We start from the raw sequence: 12,111 nt of genomic DNA, 5'->3' as shown, positions 1-12,111 counted from the left end.
ATGGCTTTTGTACCTCCAGCTGTGCATTTACCTTGAATAGTCACTTGGCAGAATGAGCTCAAAGATTTTATTTACTGAAATGCATCAGAAGAATGATAATTTCATACTGTCTCTCAACTATACACATCATCAATGAGAAGAGTGAGTCCCATGGTAGGGAGCCACACACATATGTGGCCAAGACTCTTGATGCCCTCAGTGCCTGAAGTCCCAGTTATCCATTCTTTTCTCCATCTTCACTAGGTGGATTGTTCTACTAGAATCATGTTGTTTTCTCTCTGCTGGCCTGGTAACCTCTATTGAGTGAGGAGGTGTACAACCCGACACTGTGTCTTATGGAGACATTGGAAAAAGAGAGGGAGGAGAGAGAACTCTCACTTCCCTGAGAACCAAGAGCTAGATTCTACTTCCAAACCTGGTCCTCCCTTCTATGATGCCAGAAGGAAGACTCCTTAGATAATATCCAAGCACTGCTGATTGTCTAGAGAGGGCCACCAGGGGCATGGCCAACGTTTCTGCCAGCCACTGACTACCTGCTCTCCAGTTCCATCTGTGAGAATTGGAATGACACCCCCCCCCCCCCGCTGGGAGGGACATTGCGAGCTCTGGCCTGAAAAGAAACCATGTGACTTTGGCATCCGGAAGTGATGTCTGCCACCCGTGGGTCCTGTCAATCAATGTTACCAGCCAATTAGCTTGGAGCTGTGTGTGGATGGTCCTGTTTCCTATTTCACAGGAGACTTCTGGGAGAAGCCACGGGAGAGTGAGGCCTTTTTTCAGTCCTGGACTGCAACTTGGTGGGAGGTTGGAGGCCAGAAGCTGGCTCTCTTAGCTAGTTAGATGAAGTTTGCTTTTTACCCCTCTCTCTCTCTCTCTCTCTCTCTCTCTCTCTCTCTCTCTCTCTCTCTTCACTAACTTCTAATGCACTATAATAAAAACTTAAAAGTCTAAACTCTTGCTAAAGCTTCTAATTTAAGGTGACCACTCATTAGATTTTAGACATCACAGCTAGAATTTTAGGCCCGTACATATCCATGTTGATGGAAGAACTTCTTCATACCTCATAAAATGGTAACAAAGGAAAAAGCCTTCTTCAGTCCAAGTTCAAGAATATAGTACCATGTTCTCTTTTACCAACCTGCCCATTATTTTTTGTGTTTGCCTCAACTGGGCTAAGGGGAAATTAATTGATCAGTGGTGTCCTGATCAACTCTCCTGCCCAGATACCTTTATTTATATTGCAATAATCATCACATAGATGGTTATTTTTGGTTCATTTTCCTTTTTCTACTTTACTTAATCCAAGTCTTTTGATATATCAGTAAATCAATGAATAGACATTTATCCAGCACCAAATATATGATAGGCACCAAAAAAATACAAAGAAAATAAAATGAAAAAGAAACATTCTCTCACAAGCCTATCATCTTATCAGGGAGAAAATGCATATATATGTATACACAGAATAAATACAGGATTCTTAAATGTAGGGAGGGAGAATAATAACAATTGGGGGCATCATATGGATGCTTAAGCCATTACAGGCATTCATTGGCAAATAGGATCACCAACACAGAAGTGCTCCAACACAGGCAACTGAATTTACACGCTACTGAAACAAAGATGGCTGCACTGGCTTGGCCATGTGCACCGAATGCAAGATGGGCGCATTCCTAAAGACCTACTCTATGGCGAGTTAGCCTCAGGCCAAAGACCTGCTGGACACCCCCAGCTTCACTACAGAGATGTATGCAAGCAAGACGTGAGGGCTCTGGGAATAGACACTGGCAGCTGGGAGGAGATGGCCAAGGACTGTGACCGATGGAGTTCAGTACTCAGGAGCAGCTTTCACGCAGCTGAGAAGGGCCTTCAAGCTCTGGAGGAAGAAAAATGAATGAGACACAGGAATGGACGGGCAACAGAGAGCGCAGTTTTCCGATGTCCTCATTGCAGCAGGAGCTGAGGCTCCAGTATCGGACTGCACAGCCACACTGTGGCCTGTGGCTCTTCAAGGTGCTGATCCATGGTCATCCTCGACTGGTGGAAGCCTACTACAGTTCAGTAAAACATGGCCAACTATTTACTGGATATTCATTAGTGGCTATTTGGGGGGTACAGGTTGGACTAGTTGGCCCCTGAGCTTCCTGACAAATCTGAAGTTCGACGATTCTATTTAATTGGGTCCTCTTTTAACGTAACCATATGTGCAATTCCTATAAAAGATCTGAAGAATCTAAGACAAGTCAGTAAACCACCATCTTTTAAGTACCCATTGTAATTCAGAGTACCATTTCAAGGGCTGTAGGACACACTGGGCAAGTGCTAAATGATCCGAGTATCACTGCCAGAACAGAAGAAAAATTGGATTTGGCTCCTAAGAGAGGAGCCAGATGTCCCTGTTATATAGACCACCAGGCACATTCCCCACGTGGAGGAGTTGGGGGAGGGGGTTGGGGCGGAGTGGTTGTTTTGTAACTTGCATTTTGTAATGTTATTTCTAGTCCTTTAAAAGCTTCCTGATGTTCCTGGACTCACCAAAGTTGCATTACAGTCTGATGTTCTTGAACCTCAGACAATTAAAAATGAATTAATAAGCGATAGAGAGAGAGAGAGATGATAGACAGACAGATGATAGAACAAAAAATTATTAAGGACTTACTATGTCTATTGGGCTGAGTTCGGGGGTACATATACAATCAAGCAAGATAGTCATTGCCCTCAGATTTTGTATTTTAATGAGATAAGACAAAACATAAAGGGGATATCTGGAAAGTACAGCATCAAGGGGGTGAAGGCTCACATATCAAAGCTCCAGGAGCTGGAGGAGGGGGAGGAGATGGAGTGATGACTGGAGTATAGCCAGAAGCTAGTCAACAAACATTAAAAACATTATTTTTAAACAGGCTGTATAACAGAAGTTTGTGGTTTCATATGTCACACTCTTCTTTGTCTATTGGGATGCATTTGGTGCAGTGCCTTGGCAAACTGTACTGTTTAACAAATTTAGTAAGTTAAGCACTGTAGGTATTTAATAAATGCTTGTAGCCTTGACTTAATTGACTTGGGTGTGTGTGTGTGTGTGTGTGTGTGTGTGTGTGTGTGTGTTAATGATTGTTTATAACTAAATAGAAAAGGGGGCAGCTAGGTGGTGCAGTGGATAGATCACTGGCCCTGGATTCAGGAGGTCCTGAGTTCAAATCCATCCTCAGACACTTGACACTTACCAGCTGTGTGACCCTGGGTAAGTCACTTAACCCCAAGTGCCTCACCAAAAAACAAACAAAAAACAACAAAAAAAACCTAAATAGAAAAAAATTAAGGTCTATTCTAGCTCCTAAATCAGGGGCCATCACAATGACAAAAGAAATTACTTTTAGGAAAGGGGTTTTTTTTCCTTCTATACTACTTTCCCTCCTCTCAAAAATATGAAATTAAGCTTCTATTTTGCTTTCTGATCACAAGATATCATTGTTTACTTAAATTGCAGAGTGGCCATCACACTGCTAAGTATTTTGTTATTTACGAAGTGTATCTTTTTTGTTTTGTTGGTGAGGCAATTGGGGTTAAGTGACTTGCCCAGGGTCACACAGCTACTAAGTGTCAAGTGTCTGAGGCTGGACTTGAACTCAGGTCTTCGTGAATCCAGGGCCAGTGCTTTATCTACTATGCCACCCAGCTGCCCCTACCAAGTGTACCTTAAACGCAGTTATGATTGCTTTTACCAAAATGAGTGGTTGGATTCCATTGCCAATTTACATGGTGCTTATCGTCACTTTACTAAGTTACATATGGTGTACGGTAGTGTATTCTAATAGGTTGAAACATCCATTGCCTATGTCTAAGATCCACCTTCACCAGGTAGATGGGCGGCAGATGTGCTAAACATCAGACTCCTCCTGCCAATAAATGAACTTGTTTGCAATGCCATCCCACCGTCCAGGAAGCCCGTCCCCTCCCTTGTTATGCTTTCTTTCTCTCTTGGCGTCCCTGCCTCTGATCTCCTTCTCTCTTCACACATAGTTCCATCCTGAACCTGCCTGGTGAATCCACCCTGAGACGGGACTTCTTGCGGCTTCAGTTGGCCAACAAGGAGCGCTCGGAGGCCCTGCGGCGCCAGCAGCTGGAACAGCAGCAACGCGAGAATGAGGAGCACAAACGCCAGTTGCTGGCAGAGCGTCAGAAGCGTATTGAGGAGCAGAAAGAGCAGCGGCGCAGGCTGGAGGAGGTAGGCTTGGGACCCGACCCGGGATGCTTAGCTCCAGCACCTGGCATAGTCAGCTCTGGCTACAGAGTGCTGGGAGCTGCAGATACTGGGGTGGAGTCCCCCCTCCTCTAAGGAGTTTGTTTCTTGCTGGAGATGCAAACATGCATGGAAACAGCTCTTAGGAACACAGCTCTTAGGAACCCATCGCCAATGGCGTCACTCTAGTGGTTAATGTCTTTGGGGAAGGGGGACCATTGGGCGGGAGCTGCAAAAAGGGGAATCGTGGAAGCAAAACCATCTTAACAGTTCTAGTTATCAAAAGTGGAACGTTGGGTCAAGAGGTAATGTGTGACCCTGGGCAAGTCACTTAACCCCAATTGCCTCACTAAAAAAAAAAGAAGTAATAGGGAGCCACTGATGCTCCTTGAATAGGGGAGTGCCACAATCGGACAGGCTGTTGGGGTTATTCTTGGTCAGTTGGGGATTGGACTGACAAGCACTGAGGTGCCTGTGATCTCTATGACTCTGAGGGTGCTGACTCGAGTACCTGAATGAAGCCCCTAACATTGCAGAGCAGAGCCCTTTGATAAGGGATGTTCAGTTTCACCTGTTACAACACCTCATGTCATGTGCTTTTATGGGCTTCTGGCCCATTAGTCCTCCAGAATTTTATGAGGTTGAATTTAATAGCATTCCCTCAGCCCACTGAGTTCAAAGCCTTTTCTATTTTCTTCTCCAAAGTTGCAAGTAATTGTTGATGAGCTGAAATCAGTTAAACAAAAAGGCAAATATATATGTATATATAGTGTTTATATATATATATATTTGTTAAATTAATATATATATATGAGTGTTTAGAAAGTTTGTGTGTATGTGTGTGTGTGTGTGTGTGTGTGTGTGTGTGTGTGTGAGAGAGAGAGAGAGAGAGAGAGAGAGAGAGAGAGAGAGAGAGAGAGAGAGAGAGAGAGTGGGGGGGCACTGTGATACAGGCTGGGGAGGTAATCTCAAAGTGGGGACAGTTGAGGGGATGACTACTTGCAGATGGTGTGATTGTGTAATTGGAGTGGAATCTTGAAGGAAACCTGGGAAATTAGGAGGGAGAGACCAGAAAGGAGAACATTTTAGCAGGGTGGGGTGTCCCGTGCAAGGAGCAGCAAGATGGCCAGTGTGGCTGGGATATAAAGTGTGTGGAGTCAAATTAAGTCATCAGTATTTATTAAGTGTCCACTATATTGCAGGTACTGTGTTAAGTGATGAAGATTTAAAGAAAGGCCAAAAAAATATTTGACCTTGAGAAGATCAAGGCCAATTTTGGGTGCAACACGCAGAAATATATGTATAGGAAGCTGTATGCAGGATAATTTGGTGAGAAGCACAAAGGGATGGCACAGGCATTAAGGAGCATGGGAAAAGGCTTCTTGTAGAATAGAGGATTTTAGTTAGAATTTAAGGGAAGCCAGGAGATGTGGATGAGAATTCCAGGCTTGAAGGACAGCCAGGGAATGTGCCTAGTCAAGTGTCGGAAAGCACAATGTCTCTGTGTCATAGAATGTATGTGTGTGTGTGTTTGGGGGGAGGGGGTCAGTTGTAAGAGGATTGGAAAGGTGAGAGGGGGCAGGGTTCTGAAGAGCTTTAGAAGCAAGACAAAGGATTTTATATTTGATCCTGGAGGTGATAGGGGGGCCAGGGAGTTGACATGGAAAGACCTGAGCCTTGGGAAACTCACTTCGGCAGCTGAGGGGACAGGACTGAATCAGGGAGAGACAGAAAACAGGGAATCAGCCAGAAGGCTACTGCAATATCCCAAGTGAGAGGTAACAAAAGTGATAAAGACCTGCATCGTGACAATACTACTATATAGATATGGACAAAAGAGATACAAAGTGATGGTGTGAACAAGACACCAGTGCAACCAGTGGGATCTCTGTTGGTGGTGTAGTGGGGAACATATTGGACTTGGAGTTAGGAGAAACCTAGGTACAAATCTTGTCTCTGTGTTGTCCTGGGCAAATGATTTCCCAGAAATTCAATTTTATCATCTGTCAAATGGGTATGTTGTGTCTGAAGGGCAGATAGGTGGCATAGATTATAGAGTACTGGGTCTGCAGTCAGAAATACCTGAGTTCAAATTTGGCCTCAGTAAGTTCCTAGCTAGGTGACCCGGCGCAAGCTATTTAACCCTGTTTCTCTCAGTTTCTTCATCTATAAAATGTGCTCGAGAAGGAAATGGCAACCCACTCTACTTTACCAAGAAACCCCTCAAAGGACTAAGCACAATGTCTTGCGGTGCCTTGTAGTGAGCACCCAATGAAATCATGGACACAAAGTGCTTTTTGCCAGAATTAAAGTGCTATGTGAATATCAGCTGTTTCTATTTCCAATATCAAGGATGTTGGCCAGCAGGGGAATGGGAAGGTGATAAAAGAAGGGACTGAATTCACCATCAACAGCCCAGGCTTAGTTTTACATCTTCTGAAGATTCATCTTGCCTTTCCAAGTATTTAGCAGTGTGTATAAGTTAATGAACTTGCTTCATCAAGAAGTCAGTGCCAATGGGGGTGGGGCACTGCAGATATGGGAGGCTGATTCTTTTCTGAATAGTTCATTGAGGTCCAGCCCCCCAGGTTTGAATCAATGTCAGAGAGAATCTCATTTCCCCTTAAAAATCTAGCTCATATCCCACCTCTTTCAGGAAGCTTCATTTCCCTAGTTACCCTTTTTGGTGATGATACCAACAATACCACCACCACCAACAACAACAACAGTATTTATATCACACTTTACATATGTTACTTTATTTGATCTACACAACAACCTTGTAGAGTAGGTGCTATTATTGTCCCCATTCTATGGATGGAGAAACTGAGTCAGAAAGAGGTTAAATGACTTCCTAGGTCACACAGCTACTAAGTATCTGAGGCAGGATTCAAACTCAGGTCTTCGTGACTCCCAAGTTTAGAACACTGTCTACTTCCTCACTTTCTCCCAGATTTCACAGAGGACTTTGTTTTGTGCCTTTCTAAAACTTAGCTTATCCTATAACACTGCATATTACAGTTCCCTATGTTTTTGTCTTATGCCCATATAAGCTGCATTACCTCCATTCTAGTCCCCTTCACAAACAGTAGGTACGTAATAAATGTCACCATAGAGCACCAATGCTGGAGGGAACAGTCCTGGATTCACATTCTTCCTGTGATATATATGATCTTGGGCAAGTCATTTAACATTTCTGAGTCTCAGTTTCCTTTTTTGTAAAATGAGACTGTTAGACTCGATGGCCCCTGAGGCTGTTTCCAGCCATAGATCTCTATACTTGACCTGCTCCCCTTCCTCACTTCTGCCCCTTGGTTTCCCCCATGGCTTCCTTCTAGCTTCAGCTCAAACCTTACCTGCCACATTAGTCTTTTCCCAGTACCCCACTGCCGAAGACTCCCTCTATAATGATCTCCCAGTTACATTGTATCTATCTTATGTATACATAGTTGTTTCCATGTAACCTTCCCCTTTAGAATATGAAGGCAGGGATCATATTTTTGTCATTCTTTGTATCTGAAGCTCTTGGCACAGTGCCTTGTACATTGTTATTGTTGTTCAGTTGTTTTCAGTCATCTTCAACTCTTTATGACTCCATTTGGGGTTTTCCTGACAAACAAACTGGAGTGATTTGCCATTTCCTTCTCCAATTCCCATTTGACAGATGAGGAAAGTTAGGCAAACAGAGATAAGTGATTTACCCAGGGTCACACAACTAGTAAATGTCCAGTTCCGAGCCCAGCAATACATATATACACACACATATATACACCCATACATATGTATATACACATACACACAACTCTATATCTATTATCTATCTATCATGTCTGTCTGTCCATATACACCTTGCAAACCTTAAAGCTCTCTAAATGCTATCATCTCCATCCAATATTCTGTGGTTGTTGGATAAGTGAAATGGATCAGATTGAAATATCTAAAAAGTCCACAGTTATCTATGGATAACAGATGCCAGAGTAGTTAAAAGGGAAATAAATATTTAGTATGGAATATTGCAGACATGAGTGGAAATCAGACTCTGCATACTGCTGGGAGAGGCATGTTATTAATAGCATTGTAAACAGGTTGTGGCTACAGGTAAAGGCCAGACTCCAGGTTTTTAAATCAGTAATAGCCTAACATCCATAAGTATTTACTGGAAACATTCATTCATTCATCAAACATTTATTAAGCATCTTAGTGGTGCTGAGCTCTGGGGCCATAAAGATGAAAAATATCAGCTTTCCCTTCTAAGGAGCCTTGGAATCTTCCAAGGAGACACAACTTGTACCCAGGTGAGAACAACACAAGGTAGAAAGGGATGGGGAGCAATGGGAAGATTCTGACAAAGAGGCTAGGGAAATGTAAGGGAGGCAGATGTCACTTACACCTGGGAAAGAGGGGGAGGAGGAGGAGGAGAGGCCCAAGGAAAGTTTTCATGAACTAGATTGACCTGAGTTTTGCAGGAAGAGAGAATTTGGGCAGGTAGACAGGAGAATCATGAAGTGCCTGCCAGGCAAGGGGGGGGGGGGGAAATGCCTTGAGCAAAGGCAGAAGACAGCAGAATGAAATCGAAGAACAGCTGGTAGGATGCTTTGGCTGGAACACAGTGTGTGAAAAGGAGTAGTGTGAAGTAAGTCTGGAAAGAATACTTGAGAGCCAGACTGTGGACAGCCTCAAGTGGATGAAGGGGAAAAAATGGATGGGGGAGCATTCTGTAAACTTTACATCATTATATGCAGGTGAGATATTAGGAACAAGGCTAGAAAGTTTGTATTTTATCCCAGACTCAGTGGGAAGAAACAGGAAACTTTGCTGGGGATGGGGCATGACTAGATCTGTCCATTGAGATATTATTTTGGCAACCCTGTGGAGGGGAGATAGGGGCAGGCGGGGGTGGTGCTGGGAGGAAGACCAAACACAGGGACACTGAGATGACATGGCAGCAGTGTGGGAGAAAGTGATGAGGATCTGAAATGGTGTCCTGGCCATAGGAGGAGAGGACAGATGGGAGATAATGTGGAGATAGAAGTGGGGAAGATTTGGCAGCCAATTAATCGAACAGGGAGTAGAGAAGGGAGAGGGGGAGAAAAGACAAGGCCGACTGAGGTTCCGAGTGGGCGGCTTAACCAAGATGAATGAATGAAAGAGCAGGAATCAGCAGAAATTTCAAAACAATTGTCGCTGAGGAAGGGGAAGTACAGTTGGTGTTTTTCTTTGATTGTAGCTTATAGATCTCTTGTCCTAGTTTCAGATTCAGGTAACTATTCTTGACACCCCCGCCCCGGACTGTCACTTCCCCCAGTTTATGATGATGCTAATGTGCTCCCTTCTTATATTTCAAAGTATTTTTAATAATTTGTCTATTTTCTGACTTATTGAGGCCTTATTATCAGGGAATCAGAACAGCTGATCAACCAATAAATAGGAGCACCCAGTGCCAGGCACTATATTAGGCTATGAGGATACAAAGACAGAAGCAAAATAAGTCCCTGCTCCCAAGCAGTTTATGGTGTTTTTTTGTTTGGTTGGGGTTTTTTTGCAGGGCAATAAGGGTTAAGGGACTTGCCCATGGTCACAAAGCTAGTAAGTGTCAAGTATCTGAGGTCAGATTTGAACTCAGGTCCTCCTGAATCCAGGGTCCGTGCTTTATCACTGTGCCACCTAGCTGCCCCCACGAGTTTATGTTCTAACAGGGTAAAAATCAGATACATTTATATTTGCAGTTGTTCAGTCATTTCCCTCAGAACTGACTCTTAGTGACCCCATTTGGGGTTTTCTTGCCAAAGATACTGGAGTGTTTTGCCAATTCCTTCTCCAGCTCATTTTACAGATGAGAAAACAGAGGCAAATGGGGTGAAGTGACTTGCCCAGGGTCACATAGCTAGTAAGTGTCTGAGGTAAGATTTGAACTCAGAAAGATGAGTTGTATGTATGTGTGTGTATATATGTAAATGTATGTATAAAAGTACATACAAGGTAGATACAAGATAACCTTGAATAGAAAGACACCAACAGCTGTGAGGGAAGGGGACAAGTTGACTAAAGGATCCAGGTCTCCCTAGTATCCAAGCTGCTTCCTGTAAACAAGGGTGATATTTCCCTTTGGTTCTTCCTCTTTCATGCTCATCTGTAGTCTGTAGATTCCCCCTGGTCTTGGTATTCTCACTGAAGCTACTCTGAGAATGACTTTCTAGTTCCTTATCTGAACCCCTCCCCCCAGTAAAATGTAAACTTCTTGAGGGCAGGCACTGTCAATAGTTTTTCTTTGTATCTCAAGTAGCCAAAGAATACATTTCTTTTCTTTTTTAAATCCAGGTCCAGACAAAAAATTTCTTGAGGATAGGGAACTCTCACCTAGAAACAACTTCCATAGATAGAGATTGACCCTTTGTCATTTGAGTAAGGTGAAGTGAGGTGAGGTGAATAAATGAAATTTAATTTATTTGAGTTGACACCATTGATCTTTTTTTCTTTTAATTTTCTTTTCTTTTCTTTCTTTCTTTCTTTCTTTCTTTCTTTCTTTCTTTCTTTCTTTCTTTCTTTCTTTCTTTCTTTCTTTTCTTCCTTCCTTCCTTCCTTCCTTCCTTCCTTCCTTCTATTCTTTCTTTCTTTCTTTCTCTCTTTCTTTCTCTTTCTTTCTTTCTTTCTTTCTTTCTTTCTTTCTTTCTTTCTTTCTTTCTTTCTTTCTTTCTTCTTTCTTTTTCTTTTGACATAGCAATGAGGGTTAAGTGGCTTGCCCAGGGTCACACAGCTAGTAAGTGTCAAGTGTCTGAGGCTGGATTTGAACTCAGGTCCTCCTGAATCCAGGGCCACTGCTTTATCCACTGCGCCACATAGCTGCCCCCATACTTTTTTTTTTTTTTTTTGGTGAGGCAATTGAGGTTAAGTGACTTGCCTAGGGTCACAAAGCTAGTAAGTGTCAAGTGTCTGAGGCTAGATTTGAACTCAGTCCTCTTGAATCCAGGGCTAGTGCTCTATCCACTGAGCCACCTAGCTGCACCCCCATACTTTTTTATATCAAATTGAATCAAGTAAGAAAGTATACTTCATTGTGGTGCTGAAGTATTTTTTAGAGGTTTATAAGGCTGGCAGATATCTTGTATGTTGCCAAAGAAGCATGGTGCCCAGCATTTAGCACAGTGCCCAGAATATCATAGGCACTTAATACATTCTTCTTGACTTGACTCATGACCCAAAGGTTTATAGGGTCCTACTTTGGTTCCATCAGCAGCATGGTCTTGGGAAAGGTGGCTGCCTTCTGTCTTGATGGTCACGAATGAATGCCCCAAACATTATTGCTCTAGTAGAGACGCTGGCAGTCTAAGAGAGCAGGCAATACTTCTTCTGCATCTTATTCCATACTACAAATGCCATGGACCCCAAGGAGAGTTGACTTAGTCATTTTGTTGTCCAGTCACGTCTAACTCTTTGTGACTCAGTGGACCATAGCACACCAATACTATCCATGTGATTTTCTTAGTAAAGATAGTAGAGTCATTTGCCATTTCCTTCTCCAGTGGATTATGGCAAACATAGGTTAAGTGACTTACCTAGGATCACACAGCTAGTGAATACCTCAGGCTAGATTCAGACTCAATTATTCCTGATTCCAGACCCAGTGCTCTATCCATTGGGCTACCTAGCTATCCTAGAGAATAATAATGGCACCCAACTCACAGGGTTGTTGTGAGGCTCAAATGAGATGTTAATATAAAGCACTTTCTAAACTTTAAAGTGTTAAATAAATAATAACCCTTTAAGACTTAGAGGCCTAATACCTAGAGCAGGAGAAGGCCTTGTATAAAAGTCAGTCATTAGCCTCACCATTTAACCCCTTGATGAGGCCACCAAAGCCCTGAGAAGTCTGG

At 43.0% G+C, this 12,111-nt stretch overlaps 1 protein-coding gene across 7 annotated transcripts in view; it reads left to right on the top strand.

Annotated features, from left to right (window-relative positions):
* TNIK (TRAF2 and NCK interacting kinase) overlaps positions 1–12,111 on the top strand; it is a 430,959-nt gene that overhangs the window by 297,267 nt on the left and 121,581 nt on the right. For all 7 annotated transcript variants that reach the window (XM_043995975.1, XM_043995980.1, XM_043995978.1 and 4 more), the window contains exon 12: positions 4,021–4,225. In XM_043995975.1, coding sequence (XP_043851910.1) covers positions 4,021–4,225 — 205 coding nt within the window. The remainder of the gene's footprint in view (positions 1–4,020; positions 4,226–12,111) is intronic.

Source organism: Dromiciops gliroides, chromosome 3 (genome assembly GCF_019393635.1).
Source record: "Dromiciops gliroides isolate mDroGli1 chromosome 3, mDroGli1.pri, whole genome shotgun sequence".
NCBI lineage: Eukaryota > Metazoa > Chordata > Mammalia > Microbiotheria > Microbiotheriidae > Dromiciops > Dromiciops gliroides.
This window is presented reverse-complemented; position numbering and strand designations above follow the sequence as displayed.